Source organism: Corvus moneduloides, chromosome 5 (genome assembly GCF_009650955.1).
Source record: "Corvus moneduloides isolate bCorMon1 chromosome 5, bCorMon1.pri, whole genome shotgun sequence".
NCBI classification, from domain to species: Eukaryota; Metazoa; Chordata; class Aves; order Passeriformes; family Corvidae; genus Corvus; species Corvus moneduloides.
In genome coordinates this window covers 15,054,471-15,078,769 of record NC_045480.1, presented here as the reverse complement: position 1 = coordinate 15,078,769, position 24,299 = coordinate 15,054,471, and the positions used below count along the sequence as shown (strand labels likewise).

Sequence of the window (24,299 nt, the reverse complement as noted above, 5' to 3'; positions counted from 1 at the left end):
CCTCAGTAAATGATTGTGTGGGCTACTGTGTGTGCCTGAACAAACAAGAAAAACATGGTCAGAATTTCACAATACTCTAGAAAAACTTTCAAAATTTTCTAGTAAGTTTGCAAAAGGAATGACAGGTTGAAACAAATTACCAGGCTTCACAGCATGCAGGTCCTTTGTTTCTATGTTCCTACTTTTCTTCATGTGTCTTAATTACACGTTAAAGAATTTTATATGTAATCAGTCTATTGCTGCCTGAACTACAGGCACTGCTGATGGGAAGGACAGCAGCGTGGCTACCTATGCAGTGATACTTGTGCACTAGAGCATTTTTAGTGAATACCTAAGTACCTGCTATTCTTTCATGCCTGGCTAATGGCACAGGTGAGACTATTTATTTGACACCACAGATGCTTCCTTCTTCCCAGATTTTTCTTAGCATCTGTGTGAAGGAAGGTTGTGCATTTACATTTCTTTATACTGATATCAGTATGTGCATATTAGACATATCTAAAATATATCTGCATACTTTCTTTCTCTCACTATGTTTACACATGCATCGCAGTTAAACCCACACAGGCACATACACACTTTCATCATATATGTGTATATATAACAGTGATGATGAAGGGTCTTGCTTTTTTGTACTACTGTGTTAGGTTACACAAATATTCAATACCTGCACTCCCTTTTTCACCTTTTTCTCCCTTCCTGCCATCTCTACCATCTCTTCCTGGAAGACCAATGCGTCCATGTGGCCCCGGGGATCCACTGGCTCCAGGGGGTCCCGCAGGGCCTGGCAAACCCGGGATGCTACAGATATATCTGGTGTAGTAATTTTCTCCTTTGGTCTGGCTTTGAAGAGGTTGTTCACTTGTATAGATGGCAAAACTTGTAATGTACAGCAACACAAACATTCTCAGATCTGGAAAAAGAAATATGAATAAGACACTCTAGTCACATGCAAATGGCTCTAAATATGCAAATAAGTGACACTGTGATGCACTATGCATAGGTAGAAGTGCAGAGCTGAACCTGGAATTTCTGCATTACCAAAATCCATGTAAGAGGGAAAGAGGAAAGTGTCAGGTTGAAGCTTTTTCTGGGCACTGTACATGTTGCTGTATGTCTTTCAAGTAAGGATCTGTAGACTGACATAGTCTAACTGGTGAATATCAGCCTTTTTGTTGACACGTGAAAAAATAATCTGGATTTTTTCAATGCAAAAACCTTTGATTGCATAGTTTATTTTGTCTTTGGGCCCTACATAAGCTTTACAGATAAAAGCCCTCTTGCTGGAGGGAGTTAGTCTGTGCTAGAGGAATGTGCTTGTAGTGAGGATAAAGCTTACACCTTCATTTCATTTTGAAATTTGCCCTTATGGTGGCAAATGAATCTCCAGTTTAAATAACTTCAGCAGAAACTTGCCGAAGCTGCAGAAAGGCTGCCAGTTAGAGAACTACAGCTTCAGTGCCCCCTGGAAACAGCACAAATAAACACTTCACCCTAATCGGTCAGGTGGAACCAGGCAGCTGCCCTGCCCTGCAGGGGATGGTGGAGTGTGAATGGGCTGCTAACAGGTTGGGTTTTTTAAGTCTGGCGTGGGCTGTCATATATAATGAACTGTGTTGCAATATCTTGCACGAAAATTGTTTAAACCTTTAAAGATAGTATTTGGGTGTTTTCATAAACTATATTGGTGGAAATTGGATTTCTCTTTCCCGCTGCATACTGGGATACTTAAGAAAAGTAACTGTACAAACAGTGACACGCTGAGTAATTGCAGTACCTGATATACAAAGGTGTCTTAAATTAGTGTTGCATTAGCAGAGAGTCAATCATGGGTCAGGTGAGAACCTATAAGTCAACCTGTTTTTTCTAGTTCCTTTGCTGTCTTCTCAGAAAACTTGTGTGGGCTTTTTTGTTGGAGCTGTCCATTCCTTCAAAGCTAATTTACAGCATTCAAGGAAATCAGAATCCCCTGGTTTCTGTGGGGAGAAAAAGAAGAAATAGAATGGGCGATTGAGAAAATATCTGTGAAATGCAGTCAATATTTTTTTTACAGTGAATAATAGATTCATAGAACCATTAAGGTTGGAAAAAACCTTTAAGGTAAGGTTATCAAGTCCAGCCATCCACCTAACAGCATCACCATGTTCATCACTAAACCATGTCACATCCACACGTTTCTTGAACACTTCCAGGCATAGTGAGTCTGCTGCTTTCCTGGGTAGCCTCTTCCAATGCTTGTCAACCCTTTCTGTGAAGAAAGATTTCCTGCTACCCAATCTAAACCTCCAGTAACACAACTTGACATCATTTCATCTCATCCTGTCACTTGTTCCCTTGGAGAAGAGACTGACCCCCACCTGGCTACCACCTCCCTTCAGGTGGTTGTAAAGAGTGATAAGGTCTCCCCTGAGCCTCCAGGCTAAACACCCCCAGCTCCCTCAGCTGCTCTTCACAGGACTTGTGCTCCTGACCCTTCATCAGCTCCCCTGCCCTTCTCTGGACATGGTTCAGCACCTCAATGTCTTTCTTGAAGTAGGGCCCAGAGTTGAACACGGGATTTGAGGTGTGGCCTCACCAGTTCCCAGTACAGAGGAACAATCACTGTCCTGGTCCTGCTGGCCGCACTATTGCTGATACAGGCCAGATGCCACTGGCCTTCTTGGTCACCTGAGCACATTCTGACTCATATTCAGCCACTGTCACAGGCAGCCCCACTGGGTCCTTTTCCACTGGGCAGCTTTCCAGCCACTCTGTCCCCAGCCAGTGGCGCTGCCTGGGATTGCAGGACCTGGCACTTGACCTTGTTAAACCTCACAGAACTGGCCACAGCCCACTGATCCAGCCTGTCCAGCTCCCTCTTCAGAGCCTTTTAATCTAGAAATTGTTGTTTTCATTCCCCTCTCTGTGATACTGATTGGCATTAACTGATATATTTAAAGGCCCAAGCTGTTACATTTATTTTCAGTTAATGATATTTCAAATGGTATATGGGTGGTATGGTCAGATCTATTAATCAGGGAAAAGATCAGCATATGTGTATACACATGCATGTACACATACACAGTCTTTATGAAGAATCCTTCATTTTACAGAGTAGAAAATTAGAAACTGCTATGGTATCAGTGGTAATGCAGAAAAAACCATGAAAATATTGTATTTGGAGAGAAATAAACAATACTCCAAAATTCTCTTTGGTGATATATATTCTGCTTTTCATTTTAGATATCTTGCATCAAATTGGCAGAAACCAAACTATTAATTTTGCTGTCATTTGATAAAGCTGTACAGTCAGGCACAGAAGTCTCCACAAATGGATTAGCATATGAATGCTGAACAGCAGAGCAGCAAACAATAACTCCAAGGCAGTTGTTAGCTACAAGCACAAACTTCACAGTGACGTTTGCTCTGATGTACTACTGAGCATACTCAAATAAAGCTCACAGATTTTCACAGGACTTAAATCAGGCACAACAAAGCTCTCTCTGCAGAGAAGAAAAACTTTAAACATTTAGCCAGGAGGGAACAGCTTGGAGGGACTTCATGCTTAAGGCTGCGTATGCATTTTACACAAAGCTGATGGATAAGAAGGAGACATGACCTAAGGATCAAGGACTGGAAAAAAATCCTGCCCTTTGCCAGATGAAAGTCTGAATCAGTAGGCTAGATGTTCCCACACTGGGTTGCATGTAAGCCAAGCAAAAACAATCTCAACAATTGCTAGTTTTGCTTATGTCAAGGATCTTTTACAGATTGGAGTTAAAACCTTCACACAGCTGCTCCTGTCAATGGCTGGACAGTAACTTATTGATGCGTGAAGCCGTCTCCAGCTCCTAGACATCCCCTGCTGTTTTTCTCATGTGCATACAGGAAATTAATTAGTCTGGGACATGTATTTCTGAAAAGACCATGGGAAAAATGCCATTTGGGAAGGTAAGGGGAATGGGGTTGTTGAGATAGGGTTGTGCCTTAGATGGCTGGGACGTTGTGTTTGGAGAACCAGTTTGGGAAGGATAAGGCATAGAGGACAACATATGGAGCTTTCATCTATGTATTGGGGGTCTGAGGGAGTGATGGGGCTGTGTAGCTGAATGGTGGGAATGCAGTAAGGCAAACAGAGCTGGGCTAGGGAGAAAATGGTGATAATGTTCAGGTGATATTTACAGGCCTGAATTTAGTCTTGGGGGGAACACAAAAAGCTTCTTCCAATGATGGTAGCCAAAAAATGATATTTGGGAAACCATGCATTAAGCCGGAGAATCCGGACTTCTCTTGCCCTTTGAATTCAGACTCTTGCATTTCTTTGTGCATAGTAGTAGTCATTTTAAAAGGAGTGAGGGTGCTGTCTGTTATTGCAGTCTCTTGGAAAGTGTGAATCTCCTCAGACCAAGGAAGGAAGTACAGTGTTGAACCCATGCCCCCTGTTTGTGAGTGCTCTAAAAGCACCACTGAAATGTTAAAGATGAAAAAGAACATATGACTGTGGCTTTTGAAATTTCAGGTTTATTTAGGAGGTCAAAATCAGAGATTTCAGTCCACAGGGGTTATGAAGTTAGAGGGTATAATAGACGTCCCGGATCACTTTCTCAGGAGTCACTTACGTTGCAGTTAAATATTTGTTCACAGAGAGTTAACTGGGAGGCAGAACATGAATCATAAATAACACTTTGTTCTTGGCTTCTGGTTGTCCTTTTCAAAGATAAAAACTTTTGTCCATAAACCGGGGTAGGAAACAAAGTCAATTATATATGCCAAGTAATTTTTCTCCAGGGAAAAACAACATTTGAGGAGTTCAATGTATTTTTCCAAAAACTGAAAGCCAGAATAAGCACATGGTATTCTTCTTCAGAACAATAACAGACATCTTCATCATAGCCATCACCAAAAATAATAATGAAAATGGTATAAACGCAGGGTTAGAATAATGTTATTCCAAGTTTAGCAAATGGCATTTCAATAGGTTTCAAATCCACTAGGTAGAGCAAGAGTGCACATCAAGGCATTCACTGGAAGATGATGGACATGCTGATCAGTTCTAGTCATAGAATCATAGCTCAGTCTGTGTTGGAAGAGACCTTTAAGATCATCTAGTTCCAGCCTCCCTGCTGTGGGCAGAGACGCTTTCCACTACACCAGGTTGCTCAGAATGGTTTCTGATACAGATTTTCCAAGTGAGCGGCAGATTCCTTTGTTCCATCACTATTCTTAAAGTCATCTCATTCATTTGATATTGGAAAAACATTCAAAAAGCTTTTCTGGACCTCGTTGCAGTCTGTGATGGTGGCAGATCTAAAGAGTCCAAAGCAGCGTGGCTGGCAACTCAAGGGAGGTGCTTATGCCCCTCTACTCCACTCTCATGAGATCCCACCTGGAATGCTGTATCTAGATTTGGGGTCCTGAGCTCAGGAAAGACATGGACATGGTGGAGCAGGTTCAGAGGAGGCCACAAAGATGATCAAAGGTCTGGAGCACCTCTCCTATGAAGACGTGCTGAGAGAGTCAGTACTTAAAAGTGGTAATTATGAGAAAGATGGCAACAGTCTATTTAGTAGGGCCCGTTGCGATGGGACAAGGGGTAATGGCTTTAAACTAAAATAGGGTATATTTTAAATAGATAGAAGAAAGAAATTTTTTATTATGATGATGGCAAAACACTGGAACAGATTATCCAGAGAGGTGGTCAATGCCCCATCCCTGAAGACATTCAATGCCAGGTTGAACACAGCTCTAAGCAAAGTGATCTAGTTGAAGATGTGTCTGATGATTGCAGGGGGGTTGGTTAGATGACTTTTAAAGGTCTCTTCCAACACAAACTGTTCTGTGATTCTATGATCTCCCTTGAGAACATACTCTGTGAGTTAGATCCCCATTGAAGCCAGGTGCTCAGCAGAGGATCTTTATCATCAAGCCATTAGGAAATCTCATTTCATTACTGGTATACTCAGGCTATGTTATTAACATTTTTTTAAACTTACAAAGTAAGGGATTGTAACAAATTCCCAGCTTTGAGACTTTCCGGTATATGATCTAATATTTCTCACTTGTTCAACTATGTTGGGCTAATTCTAAAATTTACTAATTGGCATTGTTTTGAAACAAGCGTAGAAGATTTCCAATGAATCTGTTAAAAATAAAAGCTAGGTCAAGCGCCAGTAGCTATTAGTCATAAGCTACCCTGACTGTGTTCTTACTTTTGTCTTGCCCTGCTAGCTTTGAATTCACTTCCAATACACACACAGAGCTGTTTAATCAGTAGAAGATGTGTTTTAACTTCCTTGTGCATAAAGATGTAGATGAGAAGTTGTGATACTTATGGGCCCTTTCTGTCTGCAGCCCTGGAAATGGATTAGTGGTAAAGAACAAGATAGTCTATAAGTCCTTTGGCTTTCCAAAAGCAAAAGCCTGTACTACCTCACATTGCTACCATGAATCCTCACCGTGAGACTCACAGACCTGCCCCAACTCTCCCATCCAGGAACTGTGGGAGGAGACACAAGTTGAATAAGGAGGTAATAAGTCAGGATGAGAAGCAGAGAGAGAGACACCCTCAACAATTCATTTGAAATCTCCCGGGCTATGCCAGTCTTTTCCCTCACAAGACATGATCCAGAAAAGTCAGCTGTGTCCACATGCCCGAAGAGTTCAAACCTGCCATTCAATCTGCCACCACCACTCACCTTTCTACAAAGCCTCAGAAACAGGTGCATATTGTTTGGCATGCCACACTCAGCAGTTCCTTTGCTCTGTATGATTTTTATGCCATTTAAAATATAAGTTTAATGATGGATTTTTTTCCCATGGATTTCACAATGATCATCCACCTTCAGCTGGACACAGCTTTATGCATCTCCCAGCTTGTTTTGTGTCAGGGGGGCTATGCTGAACTTCCAAAGTGACACCTGTAAGACCATGCCTTACTCTAATGAATCAAGACCACAGCTGGCCATCACCACACTGCTTGGGTTAGCTACACAATCCAGCAATCTTCACATGGCTTTACACTGTTCTTTTTCCCTTGTGTAAGAAGGGGAAAGTGACCTGACAATTTTTGAGCAGTCTGAACTCCTGATTTTCAGTACCAGAATGGCTGATGGTGCCCAAAGGAATCAATCAGCCAGTGGGAAGGACCATTAGCTAAATATTTCTGAGAAAACAATCCTTAAAGGCCTCATTAGCAGTGCTGACATTTAACATTTTCACTCACTTAAGTTTGTAGTCAGTCATATCTGAACAATCTTCTTCATAACTACGTTGAATGCAGTCAGCTTCTTCAACCATGTCTCAAACCTTCATGAAAAGTCAAGTGCTTGTAATCAAGGCCAGAAGTTTAATATGTTCGATTTTCAAAATACCAAAAGAGTGGGAGCAATTTTATTTCTCAGTGTCTGACTTGAAACAGTCTCTCCAGGTATTCCCATTATTTGGAAGGTTGCTTTTCTGAAAAATGCCCGAGAACTTGGTCAAGGTGTGTATTGGTGAGATAGCTTGACTCAGCTGGGGGGAATTTTAACAAGAATGCTGGCAGGCAAAGCAGTTTCACTGCCAGTTCTACCAGAACACACAAATAAATATAACATGACAGAATTTGTTTTGACAGAAAGCCAGGAAGTGAGGCCAATTGCTTACAGTTGGCAAGTAACAGGGAGACAATAACATGTTTGCTTGCGGTGTAGAGAAAAATGGCCAGGATTTAACACTGGAAGACTCAGAATATGAGTATCCCTACACCTCAGGTATTTGAAATTTTTTCTCTATTTTTAAAAAATATAATAAAGAGACAGGAGCCATAAATTAGAAGCTGTCTTCAGTGATGACCTACAATTTGAAGGGTTAGTTATGAATCTGGACTGGAATACAGCATATGGAAGCATGTAGGCATCTAAAGATGTGGATAGATGCCTAGAGCAATGAGCCCATCTCCTGTGGAATGCCTTTCAGTTCAAGCAGGCTGCCTTCTCTTGGTTCCTCTCCAGCCCTTACCAGGAAAATTTCCATCTCCTGTCTTACATCATTCTGCCTTGCCAACCTTGTGATGATAGAGGAGAAATAGAGAACAGGCTGGGAAAACCATTTTGGATGGCCTGGAAAGAGGAAAAACAGGGTGTAAAAATAAAATATCAAACTGCAGGGCATATGGGGACAAATAAGAACAAAAGTCACAGATTCTTGCCACAAGTCATGGGGACAGGCTTGTGCCTTGTGCTTGCTTGAGTTCCCACCTGGGCTTTGTGAGCAGAAGTCCATAGAGTGCTGCCCTCATGAGAGCAATCACTTTGCACAGGAGGGACTGATGGAAGACAGCCAGCAAAACAAGAACTACTTTGGGAACTTCACTGGATATATAGCTGAATATGTTGCAGTCCCTGGGCATGGCTTAATTCTCATGCCCTCAAGGTAAATGTTGTTTATTAGATCAGGGACACCTCTGAAGATGGATTCTCCTTCACCCAGTTGTTCCTTTGGTACACAAAAGAAGAGTGTTCACCATGTAAGAAGAAAAACATGAAGAGAAAAACTTCCAGACCCTCAAAACGACACTCCTCCCCCAGCACATTGTTTTCTTCTGTAAGTTCATCAAATGATATCACCCTGGCACTGTGCCTTTCTGGGAAATGTGTGGAAAAGTAGGCATCCAGCCAGGGACTACATTCTACACGGAACTAGGCAAAGACCAAAGGAGAAGTTTAAAGGCTTAGATTGGACTAAGTTGATTTTTCCTGAAGCAAGTTGGGGAAGGTGCCCATAAACTTCTCTGACAGAGGAGCAGTGGAGGCTGTGACCTGGGTCAGGGAGCAGCCCTGTTCCTCTGAGTGGCAGTCTCTTGTCCCTGTTCTGCTGCACATGGAAGAGTATAATCTGTCCGTGGCTTGACATGAGTAAGTTTTTTCAAAACCAGTTATAGTTAAGATAGCAATGCTTTTAGGTGTACAGAGGGTACACTCGTAACACACCAAGCTGTTAGCTTTTCCAGGAGGAAAACTGGAAGTGTTGCCTACCTGGACAACACAGCTGCTCAGGACAGCAATGTGAGACCCAGGCTGTGCACACCTGACAGGGCTCAATGCCTGAGCAGCCTGTGGCCATGTCAATGCTGGCCACTTTCTTGCAGGACTACATCCATGGGGCACAGCAGTATTCCCTGCCCAGAGTTAGCTGCAAGGTCTCCATCTTCAGACCCTTGGTGTAATGTTGGCATGTTCAAGAGCAGCAAAGATAGAGCTTCAACAAGAAACGGAAGTCAAACATACGAGAGAGGTTGTGACTGTGAATCTGAATCTCACAGAGGTATGAGTGGCTGTGTCTCAGCACAAATGACAAATGCATTTAAAAGCTGATGTTTTACTGTAAATTAGCGGGGCTTGAAATTCTGAAAGCCTAAGGCATTTTCAAATGGCATGAGAGGTTTGAAACTTCATGCGCATTTCAAAATGCCACCAACATTAGCCTGTGTCCTCAGCCTCTGGGACTGCCAGGCTCTCACATCAACCCTGGTGGTCTCCAGTTTAGTGCTCCAACTTGTCAGTAAAAACCTGGCCTCAAAATCAGCATACTTTCCTGATTCTGGCTGTTCTGAGAAAAGTCCTGTTCTCGTGAAGGGAGTCTACCTCAAAGCTATTACTTCAACAGTATTACTTCCATATTTATATTGGAATAGAAAAAGGAGAATTTGGCCTAGTTTAGTCACATGTGTGATTGTTATGGTTAATGTCAGATTCGGGAGATTGGAGCCAGGAAGATATAAAAATAGAATAAAATTTATGTAATGTCTGCTTTTGGGTAATAACAGGTTTTTAAAGTATGCTTCTTCCTGATTAAATCAGACCTTTTATTTTCAGTGAGGTTGACCTCTTTGTGAGACAGAAGGGCATGCACATTAGAAAGAAAGCTCTAAACAGTTAGGAGCTATAAAATAAAATTCCATTTAAATTTTGTATGGTTTGATATTTTCTTACTGAAACAAATAGAAAAGCAGAAGGGACAATGCATCCTTCCTCCCAGCAGACTTCCCAGGAGTGCTATCTCCACCCAAGCCTACCCTTGGTACCTCTGGCACCCAACTGGTACCCAGCAAGCACTCACTCAGGACCTGCATTTCTACTTGATTAAGCTGATGTTCTACAACTTCATATCTTGTGGAGGTTTTTGTGTTGGGCAAGGGCTGGCTGTTCCCTAGGACCGGGAGTGATGGAACTTACAGGGAACAGGGTAGCAAGGCAGGATCTCACCAACAATAGCCCATCCCCAGAGGCAACCCCGGCATCCGAGGCCAGACCAGAATATCAGCTTGTGGATGGGGGTCAGCAGGGCTGAAATGGGGTCCTGGACCATGGGCAGGGTAATGGGACACCCCAAGAGAAGCTGGCAGCGATTTCAGGGATGTCAGTGCCTGCAGGCCTCTGGGAGGTTGCAGGTTGTACTTATTCAAAGAGCAAGAAAACATGGTGATCCCAGTCCGGCAGCATAAGTTCACTCTACACATGTGGAATTAAGAGTTTTCAGCACAAGGTATTCCAAGGTTTGTATAGTTCCATACGGATCTTTATGCCTCTCCCCACTGAGGCATTCACTGAGCCATGTAGACAACCTGTGTCCTTCAGAATTTTGTCTTGCTTTCATCTGTCTCCTGATGAGAATCATTTCTATGTTAAACTGTTTGTATTTGCAGAGTCTCAGTCCAACTTGTTTAGAGCTTGTTTAATGCATGAATTGCCATGTACTGTGAAGTGTCAAGCTTGCTTATTTGAAAACAAATATTTTAAAACACGTAAAAAAAAAATTTACAACACATAAAAATCTAAAATCTGTTTTAAGATCTCTTTCATGTTGAAATAACACTGACAAACTTTTTTCCTCTGTGTTTCTGATTTGGACAATTCAGGGGAGGGGAGGGGAGGGGAGGGCAGGGGAGGAGAGGAGAGGAGAGGAGAGAGGAGAGGAGAGGAGAGGAGAGGAGAGGAGAGGAAAGGAGAGGAGAGGGTTTTGTCTTCTCTTGTTTGACAGAAATTTGTCTGACACAAATTTGTCTGACACAAATTCACTTAGAAGAATGACAGGTTTTTTTGTGATATAATAACTTCAATTTGATACATATAATTATTTGTCAGTCTGCTTCTGTATGTACTGAAATCAAATGCAAATCTCTCTTTTATTAGTGGCATTTGATCAAATTCACAGAGAGGAAGAAAGAAAACAGAGCACAGAGTTTTCTTTCAGGAGACCTAATTTCTGTTCCTCAACCAGAAATGTCTATTCCATGGCAATTGTTTAATCTTACATGATTCTATTTCTTCACCAGTAAAACAACAACATCAATAATATCAGGGGTAATATTGCTCTGTTGATGTAAAAGCAGGTAATTTCAAAAGCACTTTTCAAATTTTGCTTTTCTTAAGCAATTGTGAAGTGCCATTTTGTATTGCAAATCAATTTTCTCATGGGAGATTAGAATGGATGAAGTCAGCATAATTCTTGCAATTTTTTCATTACAGTGTAGATGAGGTCTAGCATCTGATAACCGGTCATTTCTGACAGAAACAAAACAGAAGGTGTTTTCTCACTTAACTTCTTGCAAAAATAATTGGACTGGTTTCTTTTGAAATCCATCCTGTCTGAGAAGTGTTTGTTTCCTTGGGTTCCTCCAGGGAATAGCACAAAAAAACTGCAGCTGTCAGTCAACATGCCACTCTTCAGTAGGAAAGTCTGGCCTTTGTCTGGTAAGGAGCGGGCTTTACTTTGCGTGTGGTGGGATGTGATTCCAGCACAGTCTCCATGGGACATAAATGGGCATTCCCAGATGGTCTGAAGGTCACAGAGTGTTTAGCAACCAATTTAATCTCATTTTCACTTTAATTTCCCCTGATCTTAGTCTGCCAACAAGTTCCACCTAACCTTGAATCACAGAGTGTTAGAGTCACCTTAGGATGTCCCCAATCCAGCTGGCCTTCCCCACACTGATTGAGATGCCACTGTGTAGCAAATAGCATAGCTGGAGCCGTCTGACCACACAGAGCAGCATTAGTGCGCACAGCCAGGAAGTGTCCCTTTGGGTGACCCCAAGCTGAGTGATGCACTGCGCCCAGGGGGTGGGTACCAGCTGGCTTGTCCAGACACAGCATCACAGGGCTTCCCTTGGGGAAGGAGAAGATAGGACACACAGGTAGCAGCACAGAGTCATATCCATGGGTGACACAGCCTTGGGGTGCACCTGCAGTGCAAACACACCCCAAGGTACTGGTATGTGCTGGGTTATGCCAAAATATACGTATTTCCTACAAAGAGAAGTGATTGTAGAGAACCCTCTTTACAATTCCATAATCAGGGTATAAAACTCTCCATTACTGTAGTGTCTGGAGTTTTGCTCAAGCTTCTCCCAAGTATCTGCAGATATAATTTACAACGATGACAATAAACTCAGTGTTACTTTGCAGTTGCAACTCCATGGCAGCAGACTGCAATGAGCCTTTTTGCATTTTAAACAGTGACCTTCATTTTAATTTATTTCTTAAGAAATTCTGGCATGTCTGAGACAAGCAGTATGCCAGAATCACTTCTAATGATCTGTCCTCCAGAAATTTCCTTACATAATTGTTAATACAAATAAAATATATATAAAGAAGAGGAGTCATGCAGGGCTTAGAGCATATCAGCTTCAAATTTCCATCAGGGTAAAGGGTTTTGCAATTTCCACTTTAATGGAAACCTACAGAGATTCAGAACGTATTGACTTGCAAATAAAGTTGAAATACATAAAACATGGAGAAGCTTTCTCTTGCCTTGGTGAAAATGACCTTTCATTTCAGTGATAAAACTATATAAGTTTTATGGCATGGGATCAAGATGTAAAACTGAAAAAAATTATTATAATTTAAAGTCTTTCAGATCAGTTCAGGCAGTCACTTTTCCCTCAGCCAGGGCATATTTTCATCACAGAAAAATAAGTGTATGTGTACATGTGTGTATGCATGCATGCACATACATATCTTTACATTTACCAGCCAAAGGAGTCCTGTTTTCAGCTTTTCTTCAATGCCCTGGAGTGTGGTGAATACATTTTATGTAAAATATATTATTAAAGATTTTTTTTTCTACTTGACTTTGACTGATGGAATTAATTTTCTCTAATACAGATCTATTCTCTGATGGCCTAAATTAACAATGTACTTAGATTTGTTTCTAGCTGGTAAACAGTAAGCTGACATGTAATAAGCTGTTTTGTTGGTTTTATCTTTGTTTTAGTTATCTTCATTGGGCACTGCAGAAAGTTCTAGTTTGATATTTGAGATTTTGTTTATTGCTTAAATTACCCTGTCTTGGACAGGATAATTGCAATTGAAAACTCTCCTATGCTCAGAAGTCATGTCTTTCCTGCTTAGAATTCTCCTTTTCTGCCTGTGAGATGCTGTGATTTCTTATGAGACTTCTGTTTTTCCTCTGTCTTTGGAAAACTTTGAATGTATGTCTGTTCAAATATATATATATTTATACACACACTGTAAAGCTAAAAAAATAGGTCTCATAAATTTATCAGCTCATGGGAGAGAATATCAAAACACTTCATTTGGAGACAATTTTATTGGCATAGCTGCTCTTTTATGGTTTTTATCTATTCTGCTTATTTTGTTAATTCAGGAAACTAGGTCTTTGCAGAAGTTCATCAGCCACTGCTGTTCCTTCTCAATAAAATTAATTGGTGTACCAACTTGTTCTCTTGGGGCAATTGTGAAATCATCCATAACAACCATTTCATTATGTCTCTGTTTCGGAATTAATGTTACTATGAAGGACTCTGGTAAATATGATCAGAAGCCCTTCTAGCCCTGTACCCTCTGTCTTGGGCAGTGTCCTGTAGCAGGCTCTTGCAGTCCTCCCCGGGATTTGGGCAGCACAGCAATGCTTCCCAGGAGGTTATCTTCCTGCTTCCTCTGCAGCTGAGGTCTTCCAAACTGAGACACTTTCTGAGTCCTTGCTTTCTTGTTAGCCTTGTTGGACTCTTTATCCATAAACTTGGAAGGAGCTTAAACTCTGGCTTTTCACAACATTTCTCATAATTGGTAAATTTGTAAATTAATTATGCACAGAAGGCATTTGTCTCCCTTAAACCTTTTTGTCTCCCTTAAATCTTTTTGACTGATAATTTCATTTGGTTTCTTCTATTTCTTGCTTTAAGAGACAGTGATTAATCTGCTCATTAGTATGTTACCTTTCTCAGAAAGGCAGTAACATTATGATAGCCACAGGTTTTTCTTTGTTGAATATTATAAATTTACAATTAAAAATTCTAGTCATTATATGGTCCATGAAATTGTAAGAGATGTTTTCCTGTAGTGTATTAATGTTACTAAGTGAGATTCTGAAGGACACACAAGAACAGCTTTCATGTTATGTCCTCAGGTCAGTGCAAACCCATCATCTCTAACAAAAATGCAGAACTACAGCTGCAAAAAATGCAGTTGCCTGAATTGTGTTATCTGGCCTCTGCCCACTGTAGCAATTGTCATTCTGCTAGACTTAAAAGCCAAGGAAAGTAGTATATATAATGTTTTTCTAGGTGACATCAGTGGCTCTTATAGGAAGAAGAAGACCCTTTCAAATTCATCAAAGCTGCATAAACTATGTGCTTGCTACGAACAGCTCAAGGGACAGTCTTCAAATACTGTAAAAAATACTGCTTTCATTGGCACACTTTTAACAAAACAATCATGATTTCTTAATACAGATGTGTCTTATTATTATTCAGAACCGAGTTTGTTTATTTATCTGTTTTGACCTCAGACTGTCAGATTGTTCAGGCTCTTGTTTTGCTCCTCATGAGTAGCCAGCTGTACACAGTGGTGTGACTGGTGACCGCATGTCACAGCCACAGTGCTGGCTGGGTTACAGTGTGGTGACACTGCCATTCCCGGTCAGGGTGGCTTTCCTTCTCCTTCTCCTCCTCCTACTGTGCCTGCCAGCACAGAGCTCTCCTCTCCTTGCTGGACTCCTGACACTGCTGAGCTCTCCTACGAGCACCAGGAGCCCAAAGGTCAAGATCTGTCCTTCCCCCAACAGGCATGTGGGGAAAAGACCCTTTTCCCCTTTGTTCCCGGTCTATTGGGATGTGGATTCCTCTGGGTTTTTCGCTTTAATTGCTAGACACAAGGCTGAAGGTGAGGGGAAAGGAGAGGTACAGCAGCATGTGAAAGAAGCCCAGGAGTAGCCAGGGCCACCTTGGTGCACTTCTATTCCTCCAGAACTTATATTTCTCCATGGTCATATGGGACAAAAAGGGCCACCCGTCCAAAAAGTGGCATGGCGGAAGGGAGGTGGCAATGTGAAGGCTTCTTTCCTCTGTGTGATGCTATAGCTGGCTGAGTTAAAAGATGGTTGGGAAAAGTCCTTAAATGGAAATGTCAGACATGGAACTTGCTTTTCCTGCCAGAAATCTGGCTGAAGTAGAGTGTTTGTTGTTGAGAATGTTGAAGTTGTGATGAGCCCAGATGTCATAGTCACTTCTCCCTGTTTGGAGCCTGTCTTCAGACCTTGGCAGGGATGCAGTAGGCCAGCAGTTACAGAGGAAGAACCTGTGGGAAGGCCATGGGATGTAGGGCATAGCCCCAAGCTTCATGCACTGTTGCTACCTCCCCTTCAACTGTGGGCTTTTGAAGATAAGATCTCTCTTCTGAGTCCTGGAAACTGAGCTGCTGTGCAGGTGGTACCACTTGTACAGAAGAAATCACAGCCAAAATAGACTCCTCTCCAGAGACCCTTGGCTGTGGAGAGGGGAAGCAATGACTCACCTTTGACTATTAGCAAAGAGTGGGTTTGGCAAAAATGAGGATCCCATTAACCAAAGAGGTTTTTCTGGTTTGGAGTTTGATTTGTAAGCCATGGACTTTCTTTTTTCTACAATTTTTTAAACCTTACATGTTTCTGCTTTGTTGATGTGTGCTGCAGTGAGGCCCAAAAGCATGGAGAGCTGGAAACTGCTGGGGTAGCCAAGAGCTTCTGTGTATAGTGGGTGGCACAGACATAATGCTGCTGCTGTTTCCTGATTACAAATGGTCAGTAGCTCAGCTTGCTTTTGGTATCTCAGAGGGAAAAGTGAATGTAGCCAGATAATGTAGCAAGAGGCTGTGCAAGTCTCCCTGGGGTAAGCAAAAGGGGACTTTGTGCTCTTGCCTGGAGGAATATCTGTGTTCCAAGTGGACTCATGCAAGGAGCAGAAGGACATGGCTGGGGCTTCTCAGCCTTCTCACCTGCAATGCCAGCTAAAACCACAGTGGGGAGAGGCCAGATGGAGGCTTTGTGCAGCATCCCTCTTGCCCACGAACTTGCACCACGGCCCAGAAACAGCAGACAGCTCAGGAATCCTGAGGTCTCTCTGTCTGACTGTGTACATGCCTGTTTACCATCCTGCTCTAGTCTAAATACCAGGAAAACGCCAAGGGCACGTGAAGTCCAACCTGACCATTTGATGAGTTACCAATGCTAGTCTCTCCATGAAAACAACAAAAAAATTTTGAAGGGCATCAATTCCTTTCAGCTCACTGCTTGCCCCTTGCTGTGGCCTGTCTGATCTTTATCCTGTTGGATAAAGTGGCACCAGTGTAACAGGGGATTCCATTGCTCATGGTCTTCCCTCATTCTGAGTTACTTTTATCTCAGGCTAAATCTTGTAAACTTTTGACTCCTGTTTACAAATAGACAGACTGGATAATATTAGCAAATATAAACAGTCCTCTCCATGAAAATCCTATTTTAAACCCAGATTTCTAAAGACCAATTTTATCTCTACCATCTGTAAACTAGCTAAAATTCCAATGTTTTTTTCTTAAAAAGCATTTTAGCAATGGATAATAAACATGAGGTACATTAAAACTAATATAAACTGTAGCCTTTTCTTAGTAGTTTAGAAAAGAATCTAGTAGAGACCTGGGTTATCTGCAGCCTCCAAAGAGTGCTGAAAAAGGATTGATGCTTTCAGTTGTCATAGGTGATTTTTTTTCTTCTTTTAAACTCTGTGATATGTTTTTCTAACATTTGTGCACAAACATGCGTTTGTTTGTCTTCAAATAATTTACTAGATGAATGCCAGATCCTTAGTTGATATTTTAATTCGACTAGAATCAGTTGGTTTATTTTAATTTGGCCCAAGCTGGAATAAGGAGTTGTATAAATTAAGGATATAGTCAGTCTCTTGCTGCAAAAACCTGTGCACCAATTTAAAATGTAACTATCCCTCTTCAGGTTGTTGCTGCTGTCCTGCTGGGGCTCCCTTTCTTTGTAGATTAGCCACTTCCATAGGCTGTTTAACCCATCTGACACTGCGTTAAATCATTTGCATTCTTTGCTATCCAGTACTGTTGTGTAGAGGAATGCAAGAGCCAGAAGGTTAAGGGAAGGCTTCCCATGTAGTAAATGACTGACCAAGGCACAGTGCAATGTAACCCCTTCCTGTGCTCTTTGGACCCACTGGAATCAGCTGTTTGGGCTGAGACTCTGGGCTTTGCATGGCTGCAGGCATACATTCCCCCACTGCCCCTTCTGCAGATGTGGCCACCTTGGGCAGGAGATCTCAGGTGGCATCTTCATAATGCACCTCATCAGGATTCACTATGTGTATTTGTCAAAAGTTTAGGATTCTGGTGTGGCTGATACATCATCCTTTCCTTTTGACCACTTTGCAACTGGGGCAGGTGAAAATGATTTTTATCCATTGCTGTTGTCTGCTAGGTGAACGAGAGCCAAAGAGCTAAAAGTATCCAGATGGGTGCTTGTGCTGGTCTAATTAAATCAGTTTTGAAACATCTCTTTAGGCTGTGGACAGATGTTCTATTTGTAGAAAGCTGTGCCAGATGAAGATTACAAGACACACTGCTGGAGGTTATTGCCCTTGAAGCTCTGCTGGCACAGCCATCCCAGATCCTCTTCGGCTTAAACAGGGTGCAGACATGACCTTAGGGGTGGTGATGGGAGAGGTCACTGCCTGCCTGCCCACTCTGGCCTCCTGGGCACACAGTCAGCTCTGCTGAGTGCTCCAAATGCATCTCCTGGCCTCTTTCGGTCAAAATTAGTCCAGTGGGAATGAGAGCCCTTGTTGCTCTGGTGCATTGTATCTGTTAGGGAGTGGGGAGCCCTAACTAGCCAGGGGACAGTGTGGGAACATGGGAGACAAGCTGGGGTTGGCATAGCTGGATCTGGAGAAGACCATCTCTTTGCAGCTTTCCTGTGCTGGGGTGGGAGTAGGAACCTGTCCCACTGCTGGTCATGGTGTGCGGCCTCTGGGCAAGGAGTTTTGGAGAATGGCACAGACTCAATGTCTTTGGACTGCTCATTTACCAAGGTCTTGACATTGGCTTGAGCTAGGGCCGTGAGGATGCTGAAGGATTGTCAAAGGCAGTCCAATCCAAACACGGAAGCTTTTCTCATCAAGCTGTTATATTTTTACCAAATGTGTTAATGTGTGTACAGGCAAAGTATGAAGCAATGTTGATGAAGTCTGGTGAGCTGCTTAGCTTCACTGGGCCAAAACTATCTCAGCAGATGGTATTGGACTTTCTATGTAACACGAAGGTCAACTGTGACAAATAAACATGCTTTTTGTATCTTAAACTCTATCTGCATTAGGAACTATCATGTTTATTCTCGTGACTATTCTCAGTTAAAATGTCTTAGATTAAAAGCAACTTAAATCCCTTACAAAATGCTTCTTATACTAAAACATAGGAAAAATGTCACTACTGCTTATGGTGCTCTCTGGCTTTCCTTAACTCTAAGGCATTTAGTAATTAAGCATATATGTGAGGTGCAGCCCTTCCTTACTGCCCTTGCTAGGGAATTATTTTTTTTGATTGTGCTTTTAAAGATCATGGCTGTACACAGAAATTAGTCCCTCTTTGTGTTTTTTGAGAAGTTAATAAAAAAGATGGCTGAAAATAACCGCAGGTCTAAGCCCCATCCCTGTGGTCCTCTCTGAGCATTGCTTGTCCTCCCTGAAGGTGGTCTGCCCAGTGGAGCAGCCAGCTCCCTTCTCCAAGGCACCTGCTTGTGTCCTCCTCCTCAGGAAAATAATAACTACTATTCTGTGTATATTGATTGCTGCCTCAATCCCCACAGTTTCCTTCACACTCTCCAAGCAGTGAAGAAAGTGTTCCCTGTTCCACAGAAACACAGCATATATGTAAGCTGAGAGCGCTCCTGAGAATATCCGTTTACTTATCTCTTTTTTCAGACCACTTCTTACTGCAGCTTTCCAGAGTTTTAGCAGCTCACAGCCATCCAAGTGAAACACTGGCAACAGGAGAAGCAAAAGAAAAAGAGGCACAAGCAGCCCTAAGCGGGGCAGGGGTTGTCAGAGAAGGAGCAGGATTTGCTATGGCACTGGCGCTGGGTGGCACGTTGGGACAGAGCTTGGCAGCTGATTTTCTGCAACCACTAGATGGCACAAAAAATGCTGCTGTAGCATCAGCTTGTTCCTGGAAAATTACTTAAGCATCAGGCTCATGATGAGGTTAAAGGGGATTCTTGTGTCCCTGTAATTCAAATGCACATTTTAATGTTTCTCTTAGATGCAAAAATGTATTGTTTGGAGTCATCGTGAGGGGAAATTAATCTTAGCAGCAAAATGCAGCTTCAAATATCAAGCACTGCTGGAGTCAGTGCCATTTGCAGGTGGAGGGTAACACAGCAGAGGATGAGGGGAAGGGAGGTTGCTCTGCTAATTGCATTACAGGGCACTAAGAAAAATCATCAGTTCTCATCCTAGTGCTGATAACAATTCTCTTTTTAGCTTTGGGCAAATCATATAATCTGCTTCATTTCTCTATTTGCATATGGAGGGCAATGATTTCCTGCCCTGCAGTGGTACCAGAGGAGTTAATTAATACTCATAAAGCACAAACAGAGAGAAGAAAAACACCTACAACTCTTAAAAGCTACTTGCAAGGAAGAGATGCCCTGGTCTGTCCATCGTGCACCATCCTGCTATTGCTGAGACACTGTGATGGTTATAATATGATGATAGAGTATGCATAAATTTAAAACATAATGAAACAAATAGACTTTGTTGTTGTCTTGTTCTGTTTGCAGCATGATTCATAATGGAAATTTCATGTTGAGTGACAACAGCCTCGCTGCTGCTCTCCAAAACCCTCTCAGAGTCAAAGAAACAGCCTGATACTGGGGGATGGTGACTTGCACGACCTGACCCCCACCTGCAGTCCAGCTTTCTTCCAGCTGAGGGATGGAAGCTTTGGTGCAGTCTCTGGTTCAGTTGTTAATTCATAATTAAAGCTCCTAGTTACTCGGAGTGCTTTGCAGCCACTGTGAAAGGTAACCAGCTCTGTGAAAGGAGCTGGTGCTGGACTTCACAGTACAAGAGAGACATGAAGCTCCTGATGCAGGTCCAGAGGAAGGAAACAAAGGTGATTAAGAGACTGGAGCATTTCTCTTATGAGTAAAGGCTGAGGGAGTTGGGCCTGTTCAGCCTTGAGAAGAGATGGCTGAGAGGGAACCTCATCAATGTCTGTCAGTATCTGAAGGGAAGGTGCCAGGAGGATGGAGCCAGGCTCTGCTCAGTGCTGCCAAGCAATGGGAAAAGAGGCAGTGGGCAGAAACTGCTTCACAGAAAGTTCCACCTGAACATGAGGAAGAATTTCCGTACTGTGCAGGTGACCAAACACTGGAACAGGTTGCCCAGAGAGGTTGTGGAGTCTCCTTCTCAAAGCTGTCTGGACACAATCCTGAATAATGTGCTCTAGGGAACCCTGGTTGAGCAGAGGGGTTGGACTCGAGGACCTCCCTCCCAACCTTACCCATTCTGTGATTCTGTAACATCTCTGGTACATCCTCAGGATCCAGATCTTTGGTGATTTTACCAGTGAAATATGCAATCTGATTATAATGGCTTCCAATAGCCCAGACCATAAACTAAGATATTTCTGAACACTCTTAGAAGCTGAGTGTCCTTAAAAGGATAAGGATACCATTGTAAATCATTAGCAGCTGGGAAAATCTCACTGCAGCAATTGGTATGACTGCTGTGCTCATGAGATGACATATTTCCTTTTACTCTTCTCTTTATTGAGTGTAGTGGATGTGGATATCCTAAGGAGAGGCAGAGGATTTTACAGGGTATACAGGGAACTACTTTTCATCATTTGGAAAGAAAGGGTTTAAAGGTTCAGATAAGGACAGTACTGAAAAAAGAGAATTTGGCATGATATCCTTGAGAAAACAAAGAACAATTATATTCGAGCATACTTTATGCACTGATTTCACTGCCAATGAAAAGAGACTGACTGTGTCTTCCCATAATCACAGAGGGTATTTATGGCATAAATGTAATTTTTGGTTTATCTGAAACTGAGTTTTATCAGCTGTCCTTTAGCAAACTGAGAAGTCAGGCTGTGAATGAGAGAGACATGAAAACTGTGAGACCAATACAAACCCAACAAAACAAATGATTACTGATTGGACTTGAAGAAGACTGAGAAAAAAAATTTTTTTAGAAAAAAGAAGACACTGAAGTGCTGTAACTGCAGTGCCAAACTGGTTTCCAACTACTCACAAGAGTATTGTCTTTGTTTTTCCAGTGATAAATTTAGGTTTTCTGCTTGTCCCCACTGCACATTTTGGTGATGAACTTGGAGACTTCTCAATTTCCATTAAAGATTTTAAATAGTAAATAAAGTGATCTTGGCCAATCTGTGGGAGAGCTAATGTGGTAGACAGAAGATGTTTCAGATGGAAGGGGTTTATCTGTTTTCTCTCTGAAGCAATACTGTGACCAGGTGATGGCAAGCACTGCACAGCCTCAGGAGGATCCAGGAGTCCTTCACATGGACCAGCAGATCAAGAGATATTTCATCAGCTTGTGTCCTTGCTCTGCTAGTGCTGTGGTGCCTTTGTGCCTGGGTCTCCCTGGCTGTAATTCATTACCCTTTGTGAAACAGGGGTTGTATGGCAGCCCCTGTCCCCTATAGCGACATGCAGGGTCAACAGACCCAGCACGTGCTGTGAAACCTGCCAGCCCAAGGTAGGACAGCTCTGCAGTGTCCATACGCCAGGTGAGTGCTGAGAAGGCCCTTGGGTCTTCTGTAGGAGCCTGCTGTGGTAGAGGAGATGTGGCAGGAAGGAGATAAGGAGCAAGAACAGGCTGGTGCTGCCTCGAGGGCTATTGCACGGTCCCTTCGGGAGAGGACTGAGTCAGGCTGATGCAGGCATTTAATTATGCTGCCATATAATTATCCCCAGACCTGAATACCCTGCCATGGAAGAAAGTATCTTGCGTTCCAGCTTTGAATGTTAGCATTATGATCATAATCCTTTGGGACCCATGGCTTGCCCTCCCTCATAGCCAGGTCTTGCTCCCATTGACCTAGTGAGTACAGTCCTCTCCTCCTGGCCAGAGACTGCGTGAGGCAGTTAGCCATCATGGCAACCTGCAGAAAGTGTTTTATTATCCTGGAAAAAACACCCTTTATGTAGGAAATATAGTAACACACCCAGCAACAGTACTGACTTTTAGCCCTTAGCACCATTTACTTCCAAATAACTAGCCTTCAGATACTGGGATTTTCTCATATAATGAAATCTTGGTATGTTGCTACTCCTCTGAATGTATCAAGATGCATCTCAAACAATAGTAAAGCAATAATAAATTATAGATCATTTTAGTTTAAAAAAAATTATGAAGATGGGATTGAAAGTTAGAGAAATTAAATGAAAGGGAAGAAAAACACCATAAAGAAGCACAAGCTCTTGAAAAACAGCTATTAGACTTGAAAGATTCCCTTATTCTTACTGCTCAGGGAATGGACTTATTTTTCCCATGAAGAACATTCACAATACCTTATTTAGTAATATTTCAAGAAGCTTTTTTAGCATCTGGCATTGAGTGCAGTTGTTGCAGTGCTCTGGCAGCATGCTACACTGTAAAGCTAACACATTAACATATTACAGAGATGAAAATAAATGGGAGAAGACCCATGAAATTTTCAATGCAAGGTGTAGCTCCTGTTACGTCCAGCTCCATGGAGGATTCATGCTGTAATGTCATTCTTCTGCTTTCTGCTCCTCTGACTGAGAGCACAGGCACTTTTTCCATATTTTTTCTTTTCTTTTTTTTTTTAGGTGAAGGGGTCATCAACTTCAAGTACATTATTGCATGTTTTGCAATGCATCACTATGTGGGGGTAGTGATGTGAATCAAGTGATATATGGGCACTGGTGTGGTTTATAGGATTATGCAAGCTAAAAGCACAGAAGCTGACTTGGATCACATGTGCAGTATTTTATGAATCATCTTTAATGGCATGAGTAGAATTGGATAGAGCCTAATAATAGACCTAGAACATTTTTCTATTTGAGTTTGCTACAAAAATCGCTATGCAACTGATCTTTAAGTGAAACAGTTTTCCTTAACAGTTTTAAAATACCATCCTGGATGGTGTTAACAAGGTCAATGCAGACATCAAATAATTATTATCAACATTTCTTACAACAGGCTAAAAAATCCTTTTCATAAAGGAGATGGATAAAATCAATTTGGGTTCATGACATAATTTCTGGGTGTAATAAATTATTTTTCTTTCAAAACTCTACATGAAATATTTCCAAATACAGTAACGGATTCTGGAGTTAGAAAGACAAGACTCAGAAAGTCTAAGCTGGCAGCAAAATCCTCTGACAAATAAAATGAGAAGGGTGAAATACTTCACAAACTTCACTGAAGACTTTGCAATTGCTGCCCATTTGTATGGCCAAGGTGCTCAGCAATAATACAGCAATAATCACAGAAGACCAAAAGAGAGCGGATGGAAGTAGTGAAGAAAGAAAATGCATTTTGAAATAATCCTCAGTAAAAAACATTGCTATTGAACTCTTAATAAGCATTCAGATGGGTTTTAACACACTGCATATATTGTCCATGTCCATTGAGATGTGATGTATAATAAGTGGACTGAGCTATGCTCTCACTAGAACGGTCCATTGTAGATCCAGAGGAAGTCATCAGACTACATCATGGTCATTTCCAGTTTTTCAGGGAGTAATCAAATAGAAATTGGTCCATGTTCCTTGACACTCTCACACTCCTTTGAATAGGAACTACTCATAAATAAATCAACAAAAACATCATGTCTGCTGCATCTTCTCCACTTTTTAATAGGACAAAAAATAACACCACAATGTTTTTCCTCATGTACCTTCTTAGTAGACCACCTCTCAGTATGAGAATTACAGAGTACTGCCAGACTCAAGGACCCTAAGAAAAATTAAATTGGTGGGTCCGGGGAGCAGAGGAAGCATAACTCTGAAATCTG

The 24,299-nt window shown here is 42.0% G+C and overlaps 1 protein-coding gene across 3 annotated transcripts in view; it reads right to left on the bottom strand.

The window, feature by feature from the left end:
* Positions 1 to 24,299, bottom strand: part of LOC116444168 (complement C1q tumor necrosis factor-related protein 7) — a 100,748-nt gene that overhangs the window by 65,938 nt on the left and 10,511 nt on the right. For all 3 annotated transcript variants that reach the window (XM_032109320.1, XM_032109312.1, XM_032109313.1), the window contains exons 2-3: positions 1,778 to 1,976; positions 668 to 913 (exon numbers count right to left, since the gene is read on the bottom strand). In XM_032109320.1, coding sequence (XP_031965211.1) covers positions 668 to 905 — 238 coding nt within the window. In that variant the 5' untranslated portion in view covers positions 906 to 913; positions 1,778 to 1,976. The remainder of the gene's footprint in view (positions 1 to 667; positions 914 to 1,777; positions 1,977 to 24,299) is intronic.